The sequence below is a fragment of the Ranitomeya imitator genome, chromosome 9 (genome assembly GCF_032444005.1).
Source record: "Ranitomeya imitator isolate aRanImi1 chromosome 9, aRanImi1.pri, whole genome shotgun sequence".
Lineage (NCBI taxonomy): Eukaryota > Metazoa > Chordata > Amphibia > Anura > Dendrobatidae > Ranitomeya > Ranitomeya imitator.
Window position 1 is genome coordinate 57,096,509 of NC_091290.1, and position 20,182 is coordinate 57,116,690.

At 45.1% G+C, this 20,182-nt stretch overlaps 1 protein-coding gene across 1 annotated transcript in view; it reads left to right on the forward strand.

Annotated features, from left to right (window-relative positions):
• Positions 1-20,182, forward strand: part of VWCE (von Willebrand factor C and EGF domains) — a 152,136-nt gene that overhangs the window by 61,708 nt on the left and 70,246 nt on the right. The window contains exons 6-9 of the mRNA XM_069740406.1: positions 5,372-5,497; positions 5,582-5,698; positions 9,956-10,078; positions 12,689-12,817. Coding sequence (XP_069596507.1) covers positions 5,372-5,497; positions 5,582-5,698; positions 9,956-10,078; positions 12,689-12,817 — 495 coding nt within the window. The remainder of the gene's footprint in view (positions 1-5,371; positions 5,498-5,581; positions 5,699-9,955; positions 10,079-12,688; positions 12,818-20,182) is intronic.

Here is a 20,182-nt window from a genome sequence, read left to right on the forward strand (position 1 = left end):
GTCTCAGCCTCCTTACCTCGGCCATGTCTCTGAGCACTGAACACCTTGTACTCCTGTGTCTTGCTCAGTGGTGGTTTGGTCACAGCCTCCTTACCTCGGCCATGTCTCTGAGCACTGAACACCTTGTACTCCTGTGTCTTGCTCAGTGGTGGTTTGGTCACAGCCTCCTTACCTCGGCCATGTCTCTGAGCACTGAACAGCTCCTACTCCTGTGTCCTGTTTACTGGTGATCGGGTTCAGCCTCCCTTACCTCGGCCATGTCTCTGAGCACTGAGCACCTTGTACTTCTGTGACTTGTTCAGTGGTGGTCTGGTCTCAGCCTCCTTACCTCGGCCATGTCTCTGAGCACTGGGCACCTTGTACGTCTGTGTCTTGCTGAGTGGTGGTCGGGTTCAGCCTCCTTACCTCGGCCATGTCTCTGAGCACTGAACACCTTGTACTCCTGTGTCTTGTTCTGTGGTGGTCTGGTCTCAGCCTCCTTACCTCGGCCATGTCTCTGAGCACTGAGCACCTTGTACTTCTGTGACTTGTTCAGTGGTGGTCTGGTCTCAGCCTCCTTACCTCGGCCATGTCTCTGAGCACTGGGCACCTTGTACGTCTGTGTCTTGCTGAGTGGTGGTCGGGTTCAGCCTCCTTACCTCGGCCATGTCTCTGAGCACTGAACACCTTGTACTCCTGTGTCTTGTTCTGTGGTGGTCTGGTCTCAGCCTCCTTACCTCGGCCATGTCTCTGAGCACTGAGCACCTTGTACTTCTGTGACTTGCTCAGTGGTGGTCTGGTCTCAGCCTCCTTACCTCGGCCATGTCTCTGAGCACTGAGCGCCTTGTACTCCTGTGTCTTGCTGAGTGGTGGTCAGGTTCAGCCTCCTTACCTCGGCCATGTCTCTGAGCACTGAGCGCCTTGTACTCCTATGTCTTGCTCAGTGATGGTCTGTTCTCAGCCTCCTTACCTCGGCCATGTCTCTGAGCACTGAACACCTTGTACTTCTGTGTCTTGCTCAGTGATGGTTGGTTTCAGCCCTCCTTACCTCGGCCATGTCTCTGAGCCCTGAACACCTTGTTCTCCTGTATGTTGCTCAGTGGTGGTTTGGTCTCAGCCTCCTTACCTCGGCCTTTTCTCTGAGCACTGAACAGCTTCTACTCCTGTGTCTTGTTTAGTGGTGATCGTGTTCAGCCTTCCTTACCTCGACCATGTCTCTCAGCACTGAGCACCTTGTACTTCTGTGTCTTGTTCAGTGATGGAGAGCATACAGCAAACACACGTTTCACTTCTCACATTCCAGCCATCACCATCTATTCCCAACCTGCACAAACTCCTCATCCTGCTGATACCTCAATGCTGAGCCCCTGCTGCCGTATGTGTCCCTATTACTGTACCTGCTGTGTGGTTCTCTGTGTCTTCTAAATTCTAAAGTAACCCTCTATAATATAGTAATGCCGGATGCAAGTGCCATAGAAAATAGTGCTCATATTTCTCCCCCTAGAAAGTAATATTGCCCTGTGTGCCCCTTTGTCAGTCACAGTAACCTAAGTTCCCCTATAACAATATGTGCCCACTTTACATTTAATAATGTCCCGAGTCTCCTCTGTACAGCTCCCCTACACACAGTATGGTGCTCTCTTATACACAGTATAATGCCCCCTCACTGTATAGTACCACCCACACAGTATACTGACCCCTTAGTAGCCCCCCAACTGTTTAATGGCTCCAACATTGTATGATGGCCCCTTCACTGTAATCCCCAAACTGTACGATGGCCCCCTCACTGTAATCTCCACACTGTATGATGGCCCCCTAGTTAGCACCCATATAGTATAATGCAACAGATCATCCTAAATATAGTATAATGCACTCCCCATAGGCCTCCAAGTAGTATAATGCACTCCCCATAGGCCTACTCTATATTGTATAATGCACACCCATAGGCAGACTCTATAGAACAAGGCAGCACCCATAGGCAGACTCTGTAGCATAAGGCAGCACCCATAGGCAGACTCTTTAGCATAAGGCAGCACCCATTGGCAGACTCTATAGCACAAGGCAGCCCCCATAGGCAAACACTATAGCACAAAGCAGCCCCATAGGCAGACTCTATAGCACAAGGCAGTCCCCAATGGCAGACTCTATAGCACAAGGCAGCACCCATAGGCAGACTCTGTAATATAAGGCAGCACAACATAGGCAGACCCTGTAGTAAAAGGCAGCACCCCCATAGGCAGACTCTGTAGTATAAGGCAGCACCCCATAGGCAGACCCTGTAGAATAAGTCAGCACCCCCATAGGCAGACTCTGTAGTATAAGGCAGCACCCCATAAACAGACCCTGTAGTATAAGACAGCACCCCCATAGGCAGACTGTAGTATAAGGCAGACCCCCCATAGGCCGACTCTGTAGTATAAGGCAGACCCCCCCATAGGCCGACTCTGTAGTATAAGGCAGACCCCCATAGGTAGACCCTGTAGTATAAGGCAGCACCCAATTAAAATAAAACAATAAATAAATACTCAACTCTCTTCCTCCTTGTTCCCGCGGTGCTCTGAGCTCCTGCTCACCTCCTGACAGTGGGCGTCAGGTAGTGACATCATTGCGCCCACTGTCAGTGTCGGCGTCGGTTATGTCAGACGCTGACAGGTGGATGATGGGAGAAAGAGCGTTCCTTCCCTCATCAATGCGGTCAGCTGTATCGGCTAAATGCCGAAACAGCTGACCTTGCGATGACGGGCTGGGGGCCCACTGCTGGCACCGGCCTCCCTGCCTACTCAGGGGCCCCATAGTGGCAGAGCAGGGAGATCAATTCTCCCTGTTCTGCGGCAGAATGTAACTGTATCGGCGTGCTTCGCGCACCGATACAGTTATAGTAGCGTAAATCCGGGTGGGGCCCCTCTGATCACCTGGCCCGGAGCGATGGCCGCCTCTGCCCCCCGGTAGCTACGCTACTGCTGTGTCTTGATCAGTGGTGGTCTGGTCTCAGCCCTCCTTACCTCGGCCATGACTCTGATCACTGAGCACCTTGTACTTCTGGGCCTCCAGGGAAGTTGCAGTTCTGGAATATGGCAGCACTGAGGGATAATGGCTTCCCAGCTGCATCACGTTTGGTTCTTTTCAAATCTTTGGCAGTTAATGTCGTCTTTTTTTCCAACCTGTTGTATGCAACCCTGTTGACTATTTTCAACAAAACTCTGATGGTTCTTAGGAATTTCAATAGTGCCGCATCCTCTGTAAAACTTGTAACCATTTTTTACTTTTCAGAGTCAAATAAATCTCTTTTTTGGGCCATTTTGCCTGAGGAAAACAAGATGTCTAACAAATTCATGCAGAGAAATTGCTCTTGGAGGATGTTTAGATCCCATTCTTTATTTATGGCAGTGTTTTTAGGCAAAATTCTGAGTGAGTCCATTCCCTTCATAAAAAATCACGGAGCACACTGAAACTTCATGTGTGAATGCAGACTTAGGCTTCCTTTACACATACTGGATTTTTTGCAGCCCATTAGTGCTGGCCTTTTTTGTGGGCCGTATCGCCGTAATTTTCACGGTCTGCTGCAATAACAGACCGCAAAAAACTTGCAGATCGACATTTTTTGGGTTTCCAATACTATGGAAATAGTATTGAAAAAAAAAAAACAGAAGCCACGGTGCACCGTAAAAACAAGCTTCCTTTGATTTTCAATGGGGGCCGTGTCCATAAGCCATGAAAAAGATCGAGCAGGCTCGATCTTTTTTCATGGCCGTAAATACGGCCAACACGGCCATGCGGCGCACCGTGAAATTATTGCGGCCCATTTTTGATGCCCCATAGAAATCTATTGGGGCCACAAAAACGGGCCGCAAAACAACGGTATGTGTAAAAGAAGCCTAAAAGATGTGAAAACACAGAAGCAGCAAACTTTGGAAAAACTAAAATTTGTGTCAGGTCAGTCTCAAAACTTTTGGATATGACAATAAGAATAAGTTGTAGAGAACAGTCAGGATACCGAAAAGTAAAAACAATGCAAACTCTGACCACTAGAGGTCAGTGCACACTAACCTTATATTTCACATTTCCATAACACTCAGAAGATAGATATGCTGTCTCCATAGTAACAACATCGTGCTTATGATAATACCAAAATAATATTTCATTATTATTCCATAAATTACTTTCACTTTGCAAAATAACAAAATATATCAATTATAGCTAAAACATTAGCATTCAATGCTGGCCCTCTGTACTACCCCTGAAATACCATTATGCCACATTCACACATTCAGTATTTGGTCAGTATTTTACCTCAGTATTTGTAATCCAAAACCAGGAGTGGAACAATTAGAGGAAAAGTATAATAGAAACACGTCACCACTTCTGTATTTATCACCCACTCCTGGTTTTTACTGAGGTAAAATACTGACCAAATACTGATTGTGTGAATGTGGCCTGAAAGGCACCACTCCAGCGTTTTTTTTATTGCTCTGCTGGAGTGGTGATTGTAATGTAATTCATCTGCCCCCTGTCCAATACTCACCTTCTTCCGCCTTCATCCTTTTCCAGTGTTGCTCCCGTCGGTCTCCGGGGAAGTGACCTGTTGGCAGCTCCAATGTTTCATAGAGTGGCGCAGAGGTCACTTTACAATACAAAGCTATGAGAGACTCGTTCTGCCCTCGTTCTGGCTCTCATAGACTTGTATTGAGCTCTTGTGACGTCACTTCTGACTTATAGTCAGTCGGAAGTTATGGGAGCAAGATGGCGCAGTGGGTCAGTAAATGGTGAAGGTGCTGGAAGGTGAGTATAAGAGCAGGGGCAAAAAAAACAAAAAAAAACATAGTGGTTCTTTAAAGAAAAAAAAGGATCACACAAAAGGGGTTGGGGGGAGTCACTACAGCTCAGCATTTTCTTCAAAAAGTCTTAAAAAAAATGTTGCTCATTATATTTGTGCAAAAGTTTGCAGCCCTTTGCTATTTTTTGTACATTGCTTGCCACCTTTAACCCTGGGTCAGGTGCATCTCTGGCACTCCCGAGTTCAGGCGCAGTGCGCCTAACAGGCACAGGTTAGAAAATCGCCTATAATATTTAATTACCTCAATTTCTGTAATATGCATTAAAAGAGAGTGCACAAAATTAGATGCAAACCCCCCCCCCCCCCCCCCCCAGCATGTTCACCAGTGGGTGTAATGTGGGCATTGTTAACTGGATCATGGGCACGTACCCTTATGATAACTTCCTCCCAAGATGTTCAGCAAAATGAGCAAATGAGAATGATCTTTGTATCTCTTCCCATAGACCCCAGTTCTGGAGGGTGGGCTCGGGGTATATGCGGACCCCTGGGTGCAGAGCAGACACTGTAGCACCTTGTGTCTGGCATCATCCTCATTGATCTGCGTCTTTTTCCTTCCAGCTTCTGCGCCGTGCGGAGAATACGGCTGTGAGCTAAGCTGTAACGATGGAGGCTGTGAACACATTTCAAGGGTTTGTCCTGTTGGATTCAGAATGGCAGAGACGACTAATGGAGTGACCTGCACCGGTATCCCAGCATGCTTTGCTCTACTGCAGCGATCGTACATACTAGCGATCACGGGTTTGTCACTAAATCTCTCTCTTTCTCCAGACATAGATGAATGTGCAGCGTCCATCTGTAAGGGGACTTGTCTCAATACTGAAGGAGGGTATATGTGTGACTGTGGGCCTGGACTCAAGCTGGCTGCTGATAGAAGCACTTGTCTGGGTAAGAAGCAGAACTGCAGTATAAAGCATGGGGGAGGAACAAGGCTGCAGTCTGAGTGTCTGAATGCTAAGGGGGTGGAATTCAGATGATGGATAGCAATCTGTGCCACTAGGCTACTAACCAGCATTACCACTATGTGTGAATATGCCGCAAGGTAATCTTACATACGTGTCCATAGCTTTAAAGCTGATGATTACTTAAAAGTATGTGACAATATTTTTGAAATACTGACTCCACTTGAGAGCTGGAATAGCATTATTAACCCACAGGCAGAGGCGTAGTGTTGTAGTGAATTCAACTCACTTATAGCGGTACACAGAGGTAGAAAACAGGAACACTGTCTCTTTAAATCTTCAGTTGGTTTATTAGACAGACTGCATAAACCAACATGAAGGGAAAAGTAAACACAGCCCTTTGGGTAAAACAGGAAAACAAAATGCTGTAACACAGTCCATACTTTTGTAGGGAGCTGCCCGCTCTGGAGCAACACAGGGATAGCACAGGTTCAGGCATTCTTCCTCAGGACACAAACCACTGGAGATCCTCTCTCCAGCCCTACTGAACAACTGCTGCCTCTGGAAGCCAGCTACATAAGCCCCAGACCACACCCTGGGGTGGAGATAAGGTGGACATCCTCCCACCCACTCTATGGATGTCTACATAAAACTCAGCCCATCATACTAATTAGCTGTTAACCCCTCACCGCAATTAATGTGCTGGAGGAAAATTTCTGGGTTTTATTTCACTGACGCCATTAAGCGCAGTGAAACATATCTCCCGTCTAGCACTTCACCAGTGTTTGTCACAGTAGCTGTAGTAGATGCAATGAAAACCTAAAAAGTAAGCCGGAGTATAAGTTGGTATACATGCAACGCATAGGAGCATGTTCACACTGTGATCATTTAACGGACAGAGCCTAAGATGGCACAACAAAATAAGCAAATGCCCTATTGTAAGCCAATAGTAATAGTACATATAAATAACATAGGGACCTAGTAAACACTGTTTTTGATAAAAAAAAAAAAAAAAAAGCATAAAAGCCATCCCACCACAAAAAGGTGTACCCAATCTGGACGATACTTATCTCTAGTTTTAAAACCTCAACTTGTATCGGATGACCTCAATGTAGATGCGGGTATAGCAGGATGGAGGCCCGACTGTTCAGGCACCTGTCCATGGGAGGTGGTGGGATGACTTTTACTCTTGTTTTGATCAAAAATGGTGTTTCCTAAGCACATTATGTTATTTATATGTTATTTATATGCACTATCACTATATACTTACTTATTGTAGGGTATATGCTCATGTTGTCTACATCTTAGGTTTTGTGTGTATAATAGGTGCAGGGGCTGTAGTCACAGCTGGGCCCTGGTGCCCAGGGGGGCCAAAATAACCCTTTGGCCCATATGAGAAAACCAATACTATTAAGGTTCTAGTGAGTGAGGGGGGGCCCTGTTAGACATTTTGCAATGGGGCCCATGAGCTACAAGTTACGCCACCGCCTCCAGGTACCAGGGATAATATTATAATTTCCACTAGACACCACGAATAAAATTGTTATCCCACTAGAGGGTCAGGATATACAGTGGGGCAAAAAAGTATTTAGTCAGTCAGCAATAGTGCAAGTTCTACCACTTAAAAAGATGAGAGGCGTCTGTAATTTACATCATAGGTAGACCTCAACTATGGGAGACAAACTGAGAAAAAAAAAACAGAAAATCACATTGTCTGTTTTTTTAACATTTTATTTGCATATTATGGTGGAAAATAAGTATTTGGTCAGAAACAAACAATCAAGATTTCTGGCTCTCACAGACCTGTAACTTCTTCTTTAAGAGTCTCCTCTTTCCTCCACTCATTACCTGTAGTAATGGCACCTGTTTAAACTTGTTATCAGTATAAAAAGACACCTGTGCACACCCTCAAACAGTCTGACTCCAAACTCCACTATGGTGAAGACCAAAGAGCTGTCAAAGGACACCAGAAACAAAATTGTAGCCCTGCACCAGGCTGGGAAGACTGAATCTGCAATAGCCAACCAGCTTGGAGTGAAGAAATCAACAGTGGGAGCAATAATTAGAAAATGGAAGACATACAAGACCACTGATAATCTCCCTCGATCTGGGGCTCCACGCAAAATCCCACCCCGTGGGGTCAGAATGATCACAAGAACGGTGAGCAAAAATCCCAGAACCACGCGGGGGGACCTAGTGAATGAACTGCAGAGAGCTGAGACCAATGTAACAAGGCCTACCATAAGTAACACACTACGCCACCATGGACTCAGATCCTGCAGTGCCAGACGTGTCCCACTGCTTAAGCCAGTACATGTCCGGGCCCGTCTGAAGTTTGCTAGAGAGCATTTGGATGATCCAGAGGAGTTTTGGGAGAATGTCCTATGGTCTGATGAAACCAAACTGGAACTGTTTGGTAGAAACAAAACTTGTTGTGTTTGGAGGAAAAAGAATACTGAGTTGCATCCATCAAACACCATACCTACTGTAAAGCATGGTGGTGGAAACATCATGCTTTGGGGCTGTTTCTCTGCAAAGGGGCCAGGACGACTCATCCGGGTACATGAAAGAATGAATGGGGCCATGTATCGTGGGATTTTGAGTGCAAACCTCCTTCCATCAGCAAGGGCATTGAAGATAAAACGTGACTGGATCTTTCAACATGACAATGATCCAAAGCACACCGCCAGGGCAACGAAGGAGTGGCTTCGTAAGAAGCATTTCAAGGTCCTGGAGTGGCCTAGCCAGTCTCCAGATCTCAACCCTATAGAAAACCTTTGGAGGGAGTTGAAAGTCCGTGTTGCCAAGCGAAAAGCCAAAAACATCACTGTTCTAGAGGAGATCTGCATGGAGGAATGGGCCAACATACCAACAACAGTGTGTGGCAACCTTGTGAAGACTTACAGAAAACGTTTGACCTCTGTCATTGCCAACAAAGGATATATTACAAAGTATTGAGATGAAATTTTGTTTCTGACCAAATACTTATTTTCCACCATAATATGCAAATAAAATGTTAAAAAAACAGACAATGTGATTTTCTGGATTTTTTTTTCTCAGTTTGTCTCCCATAGTTGAGGTCTACCTATGATGTAAATTACAGACGCCTCTCATCTTTTTAAGTAGTGGAACTTGCACTATTGCTGACTGACTAAATACTTTTTTGCCCCACTGTAGTTATTACCCACTAGAGAGCGAGAATAGCATGATTATCCCTTTAGATAACAGAGCGGCCATTGTATCCTAGTAGAATAGCATTATTAGCCCACAGTACATGAATGGCAGCATTGTTGACCCACTAGAGAACAGTCATAGCATTGTTAAACCACAAAATGTCAGGAACAACATTGTAAACCTTTTAGGATATTACTATTATTAACCTATGTGAGATCAGCAAGATTATTACCAATCTGCGAGACACCAGGGATAGTATAACTGACTCACTGGACATTAGGGATAATATTATTTGAACACACTAAAGACCAGGATACCATTATAGCCAAGTAGACACAATGGAATAGCATTATGAACCCATGAGAGACCAGGAATAGTATTATTTTGTTGATGGCTGGGGGACTGAGAGCTGAGTCCCCTAGCGATTACAAGATCGGGGCTTTGGAAACCTTAGAATTGGGTTATGCTGCCTCATCTTGATAGAAGCAGAGACGCCCAACCTCTGCTCCATTCATTGTCTATGGGACTGCCAAAAAAAAGCTCAGAACAGCACTCGGCTATGTCCTGTAGTCCCATAGATAACTAATGAAATCAAGGCCGAGTGAGCGCACCTCTGCTCCAGTCAAGACAGGGCAGTAGAGTCCTGTTATCCAGGTTCCCCACCCCTGATCTCAGGATCCTGTTGGATCTTTATGGTTGAGCAAGTTAATCCCTGTAGGAGATAACTAAGGGAATAACCCTTTAACTCACTTACACGGACAACAATATTTTATTATAATATTGTATTTATAATAATAATAATTAATAATAAAAATAATTTACCTACTGGATGCCAGGAATTTGAACCATTGCCTATTGGACCAGAGGGACACCACACATTATTATTATTTAATAGCAATTTTCTATTACTTTAGTGTAGTTGAACTTTAATATTGTTGTCCCCTATTGTAATTTATAATATATTGATGTTGCAGAACTGTGTGTGCAATGTACCTACATCATATATACGTGTATTATGTATGTGCCCTCAGCAAGCACCTAACAGCAGCCTGTTCCTCCATGCTTCTAGATATTGATGAATGTTCAATTCATAGATCTATCTGTCAGCACAGATGTAAAAATATCTATGGGAGTTACAAGTGTTTGTGTGGAGCTGGGTTCACCCTACAGAGCAATGGACGCACTTGCACAGGTAGCTATAGAAGAGAATGTCAATTTTTAGGTAAAATGTTGAATGTGTTAAAAACATATGCAGATTGGAAGCTTTTGAACTATAGCGTCTAAAAGTCAATATCGACCCTATAACGAGCTTTGCCACATGACAGTATGTCATTATTTTCTTTATATCTGGAGGATTGGTCTTTACCTGGGAAGCTTGGCACCCTCAGCTTTTGTTGCTGCTGCTTTTACATTTCATGGAGTCAACAAATGTCCTCAATAAATGTCCTCATTAAACCTTTTGAGGTTTACTCCTGAAAAAACAAGTTATCCCCTATGCCCGAGGCCAGAGATTTGGAACCCTAAGAACGGGGTTCTCCTCAGTTTTGGAAGGTGTGCATGTTCAATTTGCCCTCCGTCCATTGTCTATGGAACTGCTGGAGAAAGCTGAGCTCTGTACTGAGTCTCAGGAGTACCATTGACAATGAATGGAGGTCAGGCATGTAGCTGATCTCCATGAGTCCAGCATCTGAAAACTGTGGAAATGTGATATGACATCTGTTCATATGGATAGGCGAAAGTAGTACATAAGTCTGGAGCGCCTGCTAGGACCATGGGATATTGGGTACCGAGTTGGCACAGTTGTTAAAGGGGAAGTCACGGCGCCAGTGACCTGGTCCGTGGTCCTGGGCATCCAATTAAAGAGGATAAAGTGTAGTGGCAAATAAAGTCTATTGTAGTAATGTTCGTGACGCCACCTGTGGTACTTGGCCAGAGATGGCCAACGCTGCTTAAAAGGATCCGCTGGGGCTGATGGTAATGCAGCTTAGATGGTTTTGCTCCCCACAGGTGGAGCGGAGGCCCCAGGGCTACCAGGACAGTGTATGAGAGGTTGTAGAAGTTGGGGTGCAGGAAATAATTGGAGGACACAGGATTTGCAGTCTCTTTACCTTTTACTTGTGAAATTGCAGCCCAGGGCACAGGATACAGGTGATCTTTGAAATCTGGGCAGCCTGGAAGCTGTTCGGAATCCCCCTAGCCAGGTGTGGTTGGAAGCCTTCCTTTCTGCGCTGAATTCTAGGTTCTTGATGCCTTAAGGTACCGTCACACTTAGCGACGCTGCAGCTATACCGACAACGATCCGGATCGCTGCAGCGTCGCTGTTTGGTCGCTGGAGAGCTGTCACACAGACAGCTCTCCAGCGACCAACGATCCCGAGGTCCCCGGTAACCAGGGTAAACATCGGGTAACTAAGCGCAGGGCCGCGCTTAGTAACCCGATGTTTACCCTGGTTACCAGCGTAAAAAAACAAACAGTACATACTTACATTCAGCTGTCTGTCCCTTGCCGTCTGGTTCCTGCACTGACTGCTGGCCGTAAAGTGAAAGTGAAAGCACAGCACAGCGGTGAGTCACACAGCGGTGACTCACCGCTGTGGCTGTGCTCTGCTTTCACTTTACGGCCAGCAGTCAGTGCAGGAACCAGACGGCAAGGGACAGACAGCTGAATGTAAGTATGTACTGTTTGTTTTTTTACGCTGGTAACCAGGGTAAACATCGGGTTACTAAGCGCGGCCCTGCGCTTAGTTACCCGATGTTTACCCTGGTTACCAGTGAAGACATCGCTGAATCGGTGTCACACACGCCGATTCAGCGATGTCTACGGGGAGTCCAGCGACGAAATAAAGTTCTGGACTTTCTTCCCCGACCAGCGATCTCCCAGCAGGGGCCTGATCGCTGCTGCCTGTCACACTGGACGATATCGCTAGCGAGGACGCTGCAACGTCACGGATCGCTAGCGATATCGTCTAGTGTGACAGTACCTTTAGCTTTCCTCAAGTCCCTCTCTCAATCTGTCCCTCAGGTGGAACACTACCCACATGGCAGGCAGCTCGAGCCTTTTTTCAGGTGTCCCTCTCTCGTGGTGACTCCGGGCTCTTATCTGCTGCTGTGCCTTTGGGTGTTTGTTGGGGTCAGGAGACCTGCAATCTCCTGCCCTCTGGTTTCTGCTGTGGGGCATACAGCTCCCCCACAACCTTGGACTCCGGTGTCCGGTTTCTTGTGCTTAATCCTGGGAGTGAGCTCAATCGCAGCTCCACTCCCAGTTTCTCTCTCCTAATGTGCCTCCTCTCCCTTCACCGTCTCACACAGACTGACTGCTCACTCCTCCTCCAGACCAGAACATATAGGGAAGCTACCCTGAAACCGGGCCTAGAGCTCCCCTTTCTGGCTTGGAGTCAGGAAAGTGTTGTATGCTAGTGTTACCTGCTAAGGGGATTCCTTCTCACTTCCAGGCATGGCATCACTCTCCCTGGAAGGCAGGCAATACCACTGTGACAACCAGATTCCTGGGGTGTCACAAGTCCTCCCTGAAGAATCCACTGTTTTGTAGGAGCCACAACAAAGACCTCTGTTTTATAAGATCCATATGCCTTCATAGCACATACATTTTTTTTATTATAATTTCTCATATTTCTTCCATCATAATTTAATTTCTTTGACTATAAATATTTCTTAAATCATAATTGTTCTTTTTTTTAGACTAAATCGCCAGTTACTACAAATACATACACGCCCTCTGGTACATATTCACATTATAAATATGAGTAAGATAACACTGTCACATTCTTTTGGTTCTTTTGAAGACATCAATGAATGTCGCCGACCAGGAACATCTCACCTTTGTGAACACTTCTGCCACAACACACAAGGAAGTTTCTTCTGTTCCTGCCGAAGTGGGTTTGCTCTCGGTGCAGACAGAATGTCATGTGTTGGTAAGTATTTTGTGGGAAACGACTTTGCGTTCTTAGAGCTCCATTGGATCTTGTTTATTTACCCTGATTTCCTGCTACACAGTTTGTGATTTTTCTCCATGAAGAACAATTTCCCTTTGTAATGACAATCTGCAAATATATAAGGTGGGAATAACTAAAAGGAAATTAGTAAAACAGTCAGTACTAGATGTATCATTTCCAAGATAAACCTTATTGAGTTTTGAGAGCTGCACTTGTATCCTGGATTTATTCCAAATCCTCCTCCTCTTTATTCCAATTCCATGTGCTTAGACAACAATAAAAGTAGATATAAAAACACTGATACTTTTCAGGATAAAATTCCTTAATCATAGCTGTTTAACCCCTTTCCGACATTGGGTGTCATAATCCCTCCCTTGGGTGTTGGCTCTGGCGCTGAGCCCACATCTTTCCCAGCTATTTTTAACAGCTGACATGTGCCTCTAACAGCTGCGGGTGGAATCGCGATCCAACCATGGCTGTTAAACCGTTAAATGCCGCTGTCAATCTCTGACAGCGACATTTAACTCGCACTTACCAGAAGCACGTTGGAATTCCCGCTTTTTTGTGACACCATCACGTGATCGTGGGTCACCGATGGGTCGGTGGGCATGACAACCAGAGGTTTCCAGTAGACCTCTATGGTTGTCATTGCTGGATTGCTTTGAGCTCCATCTGGTGGTTGGCGCTCATAGCAAGTGAGCATTTCTGCTACTCACAGGTAGTGTTGAGCGATACCTTCCGATATCCAGAAGTATCGGTATCGGATTGGATCGGCCGATATCCAAAAAATATCGGATATTGCCGATACCCATACCCGATACCAATGCAAGTCAATGGGACACAAATATCGGAATGTAAATAAGCCCTTTCTGTCCTTCTACATCCTGTTCCGGAGGGGGGAAGAGTGTGGACGGTGCGTTGGCAGACACTATGCATGTCTGTGTGTGCGGGCAGGGTCTGTGCAGGTCTGCCGGTGCTCTGCGTGGGCCTGCCGGGGCTCTGTGCGGGCTGTCGGGGGTCTGTGCGGGCTGGCGGGGGTCTGTGCGGGCCTGCCGGGGTTCTGTGCGGGCTGCCGGGCGTCTGTGCGGGCTGGCGGGGCTCTGTGCAGGCCTGCCAGGGGTCTGTACGGGCCTGCCGGGACTCTGTGCGGGCTGCCAGGGCTCTGTGCGGGCTGCCGGGGGTCTGTGCGGGCCTGCCGGGGGTCTGTGCGGGCCTGCCGGGGCTCTGTGCAGGCTGCCAGGGGTCTGTGCAGGCTGCCAGGGCTCTGTGGTCTGCTGGGGGTCTGTGCGGGCTGCCGGGGCTCTGTGTGGTCTGCTGGGGGTCTGTGTGGGCCTGCCGGGGGTTTGTGCGGGCTGCCGGGGCTCTGTGCGGGCCTGCCGGGGCTCTGTGCGGTCTGTGCGGAACCCACGCCGTTTTTTTCCAGAGTAAGCTCCACATTAGGGAAAAAAATTCCTTCCCGACTCCACATATGGCAATCAGACTAGTTCCCTGGATCAACGCCCTATCAAGGAATCTAGTATATAGATAGATCACCTCAGGCCACAATTTAGCATCTCCCCTCCAAGATCTCAGAGGTGTCAAATGTTACCTTCTTCTTGGCTCTAGCTAGACCTCCTGGTGTGATATGGAGACACAATACTAGTCCCAAGGAAGTACCTACTAGCACCTAGGTGCGACTTGCCTTCAGGACAGGTGTTACATTATCACTAGTCACACATATAACCCTAGACAAATGTCACTACACACATATAGATATATAGATATATATATACACATATTTCACCACATGGATAGGCGTCTTATTGACGCCTCTCTGTTATTAACCCGGCTTTATGTCACCTTACAATAGCAAGGTGACATTAACCCCATATTACCCCATATCCCACCGCTACATGGGAGTGGGAAGAGAGGGGCTAAGTGCCGGAATTGGCGCATCTTACAGATGCGCCATTTCTGGGGCGGCTGCAGACTGGTATTTGTAGCCAGGGGGGCAATAGCCATGGCCCCTCTCTAGGCTATACATATCAGCCCGCAGCTGTCTGCGTAGCCTTTCTGGCTATAAAATATAGGGGGACCCCTCGTCATTTTTTTGGGGGTCCCCCTTTTTTAATAGCCAGTAAATGCTATGCAGACAGCTGCGGGCTGATATTCATAGCAGGCTACAAATATTGGCCCCCGGCTGTCGGCTTTCCCCCTCTGGCACAGAAAATTGCGCAGGAGCCCACGCCATTTTTTTCCGTTTTTTTTTTAATTAAACGCTCATTAAGGCCTCTTTCACATTTGCTTCGTTACGGGTCCATCGCTATGCGTCGGGCCGACGTACCGACGCACGTTGTGAAATTTGTGCCCCGACATGGGCAGCGGATGCAGTTTTTCAACGCATCCGCTGCCCATTCTGAAGTCCGGGGAGGATGGGGCGGAGTTTCGGCTGCGCATGCGGGGTAGAAAATGGCGGACGCGATGGACAAAAAAACGTTCACTTGAACATTTTTTCGTGCCGATGGTCCGCCAAAACACAATGGATCCGTTGCAAGACGGACGTGACTTGTGGCCATCCGTCGCGATTCGTCGCTAATACAAGTCTATGGGTAAAAAACGCATTCTGCGGGCATATTTGCCCGCACAGAGCCCAGGCAGGCCCGTACAGACCCCCGGCAGGCCCGCACAGAGCCCCGGCAGGCCCGCACAGACCCCCGGCAGCCCGCACAGACCCCTGGCAGCTCACACAGAGCCCTGGCAGGCCCGCTCAGACCCCTGGCAGCCCGCACAGACCCCTGGCAGCCCGCACAGAGCCCCGACAGGCCCGCACAGAGCCCCTGCAGCCCGCACAGATTCCCGGCAGGCACGCACATACCCCCGGCAGGCCCGCACAGACCCCCCACGGTCACGCACAGACCCCGCCCGCACACACAGACACGCAGTCTCCGCCCATGCACCACCCACACTCCATTATAGTGCATCATTGCACTATGGGAACTTCCGATTCCGGTATCCGATATCGCAAAAGTATTGGAACTCGGTATCAGAATTCCAATACAGCGAATATCGGCCGATACCCGATATTTGCAGTATCGGAATGCTCAACACTACTCACAGGCGATCTGATCCATCGCCTGTGTGTAGCAGAGGCGATCAGACAACTGCAGCTTCTAGTCTCCCATGGAGACTATTGAAGAATGCAAAAACTAAAAAAACAATGTTTTAAAAAAAAAAAATATATAAAATTTCAAATCACCCCATGCAAAATATATCACAAAAAACAAGTATAAGTATACACATATTTGGTATTGCTGCATTCAGAATCCCCATATCTATCAATATAAAAAAAAATTAACCCGATCACTAAACGGCGTAAAGAGAAAAAAATTCAAAACACCAGAATTACGTTTTTTTGGTCGCCGCTACATTGCAATAAAATGCCATAATGAGCAATCAAAAGATCATATCTGCACCAAAATGGTATCAATAAAAACATTAGCTCGGCACACAAAAAATATGCCCTCACCCACACATAAAATGATGTAATTTTTTTTTTTTTTACCAAAGTTTGGATTTTGTTTTCACCACTTAAATAAAAAAGAACCTAGATATGTTTGGTGTCTATGAACTCGCAATGACCTGGAGAATCATAATGGCAGGTCAGTTCTAGCATTTAGTGAACATGCTAAAAAAAAAACAACAACTGTGGAATTGCACTATTTTTTTCTATTTCACGGCACTTGGAATGTTTTCCTCATGTTCAAATTCATGATATGTTAAAACCAATGGTGTCGTTCAAAAGTACAACTTGTCCCGCAAAACACAAGGCCTCATATGGCCATTTTGACTGAAAAATAAAAACAGCTATGGCTCTGGAAAGAAGGATAGCAAAAGATGAAGAGGTGATACCTTATTGTACGTAAGGAACTTTATTCCGTAACACATCAGTGTTTTGATACTTATTTTAATGTTGTCTGCACACTTGGATTTGGAATAAAGAGTTTATCCAGGAGAATGGAATGCTGAAATTTTCTTCTGTTGGACTTTTCTCAAAATTCTTTTAACAGATTTTTACAGTATAGGGGATAATGGGTTGGGAATGTAATGAAGGGAAAGGAAGGTAACCAAACAAATGAAAAGAGGAAAGGGGTTAGGTAGGAAGAGGAGAGAAGGAAAATGAATGGAAATGAAGATCATCTTAAAGGGAACCTGTCACCCCGAAAATCGCGGGTGAGGTAAGCCCACCGGCATCAGGGGCTTATCTGCAGCATTCTGTAATGCTGTAGATAAGCCCCCGATGTTACCTGAAAAAGGAGAAAAAGACGTTATATTATACTCACCCAGGGGCGGTCCCGCTGCTGGTCAGGTCGGATGGGCATCTCTGGTCTGCTGCGGCGCCTCCCATCTTCATTACAAGACGTCCTCTTCTGATCTTCAGCCACGGCTCCGGCTCAGGCGTACTTTGCTCTGCTCTGTTGAGGGCAAAGTACTGCAGTGCGCAGGCGCCGGGCCTCTGACCTTTCCGGCGCCTGCGCACTGCAGTACTATCCTCTGCCCTCAAGAGGGCAGAGCAAAGTACGCCTGCGCCAGAGCCGTGGCTGAAGATCAGAAGAGGACGTCTTGTAATTTAGATGGGAGGCGCCGCAGCGGACCAGAGACGCCCATCCGACCTGACCAGCAGCAGGACCGCCCCTGGGTGAGTATAATATAACGTCTTTTTCTCCTTTTTCAGGTAACATCGGGGGCTTATCTACAGCATTCTATAATGCTGTAGATAAGCCCCTGATGCCGGTGGGCTTACCTCACCCGCGATTTTCGGGGTGACAGGTTCCCTTTAACATAGTTGCACCACAACAATTACCATACCAAGTGCAAAAACAGCATAAAATAAAGTATAGATTAAAAGTATTCTGGCAAAGTAATAAGACATCATATAAAGAGGCTTTTCTTGCTTGAAGAAAAAATTAAGTCCCAAGAGGACCATTTGGAATTATATTTAGGTATAGAGTTATTCCTTAAAGCTAAGGACATTTAAAAGGAGTTATGAGAGAACATAATATCAATTATGTCAGAAATAGAGGGAGTATCTATCGATTTTCACTTTGATGCAATAGAAGCTTTTATGACAGAAAAAATATGTAAAGAAATTATTTTGAGGGAGGTCATCAGCTTCTAGAAAAAGGAGAGACAATTGGGGGTAAATTTTGACGGGAGGCTCATTTATTTTATTCAATAGTAAAAACACAGCTTTCCTAAGTATCGAAAGTTTGGGACATTCCCAGAATATATGAAGAAGATTACCTCTTTGACCACAATTCCTCCAGCATAAATTGGATTGATCGAGAAATGCGTTTTTAAGTCTAGCGGGAGTGTAGAACCACCTAGATAAAATTTTAAAATAATTTTCATGTAAGTATGCGCTAATAGAAGATTTGTATGCTAATTCCTATTTATCTAGAAGGAATTAATTCTTTAGATCTTTAGGGTCAAAGGTAAAGAGAATTTATTTCTAATATATTTTCTTAACTCTAGAAAATTATAGAATTCTTCGTCAAGAAGATTGTATAGGGTTTTTAATGATTGAAAGTTTATAATCCAGTCTAATTTAGGCCCTGTTTTAAGTGAAGAACAGTCTATAATTCCAGACTTTTCACGTGGAAAATTTGGTAGAGCTGTATGAAAACTTGAGATTGATGGGATTAATGTTACATTTATTAGTTTTTGAGATACTATATAGCTTTTTCTTAAGTGAGATAGTAGATTTCATCAAAGCGTGATTAGGTAAAGGAAGAGATGGTTCTAATAAATGGGATATTATCAATGATGATAAATAGCAATTATTATTATAAGTTTTTTCAAGTTCCGTCCAGCCAAGTTTGCTGGATTCAAGGAACCAGTGTCTACTTTGAAGAATGACATTAGAAGCATGGTAGGCATAGATATTAGGTAGGCCGAGTCTACCATTTTTCTTATATTTAAACAGCATTAAAGTTTTGAGATCCTCACGGGTTTAAATTGCCATATAAAATTGGATAATTGTTTATGCAGTTTATTAATCCAATAGTCAGGGATTTAGATGGGGATAGTATGAAATATGTATTGGAGCTAAGGAAGGATCATCATCTTAAAAAGAATAATCCTGCCTAACCAAGATGTATCAGATTTATCAAAGTTATCAAAGTCAACTTGTATGGATTTCTAAATATTACATAGATTTTAATCTAAGATTTTGTAGCTTGGATTAGTAATTTGTATCCCCAAATAAGGAATAAAAAATTTCTCCCATGAGTAAGGATATTCCTTTTTCAGCAATTTCCCTAGGCTGGAATCTATGAAAAAGCCCAGTATTTTTTATTTCTTTATATTTATTTTATAACGAGAAACCAATGAAAAAGTTTTGTAATTAATTTATAGGATCTGAAAGTGTAATTAGAATATCATCCGCAAAAAGTCCTATTTTATGCTGTCTAGAATTTGCAACAATACCTCTTATTAAATGATTAGACCTAATAGATTCAGCGAAAGGCTCCATTATCAAGGTAAAGAGTAATGGAGACCGTTGCCGAGTACCGAAAGCTATGGAGAAGTAATTAGAGAAAACACTGTTAACAGATACTTTTGCTGATAGGAAGGAGTATAAAGCAGAGATTGCTCTTATAATTTCCTCTTTAAATCCAAATTTTTCAAGGGTGGCGAATGTGTAGTTCCAGTTTATACAGTCAAATGCCTTTTCGGCATCCAGTGATAATAGAATTGAAGGGGCTCTTCTCTCCTCTATGGATGACAGGAAATTCAAAAATGTTCTTGTTCCATCTGTTGGACCTTTCTAATAACCACCTCTTTGAGAAGACCATTCATTTTTTCCAGATCAGATTGCTGTTACAGATTCACCATTTAATCATTTACTATACATACTGGAAATACACTTTGAGAGGGCCACTCCTTTGGAAGACATCTTGTGGTGTACTTTTTGGTTGCTTCCTCATTGAGGTTTCACTGTATGATAAAGGATATTTATATTCTACTTCATAGAGAATGTATTTTGGGAGATATAAAAGTCTTAGAAGAAACCTCTAGGGAAATCTAAATATAGGAATAAAAGCTCCCTAGTGGATCAAAATACAAAGACAATAACTGGTCAAGAGGCAGAAGATGACAGAGTCAGATAAACACTTTTGTCTAATAGGGGACCACCCATGCTGAAACCCATATTCATCCCTTCTGCAAGTCATGTGACCCTTCTCTTAGCATGCTGGTAGGTCTAAAAGTTAAATGCTTGTCCCACAGTTCCAACTTATGAATTATCCATAGGTAATAAATTACTAGGCTCATGACAGATAACACACTAGTGTGATCAACTTGCTG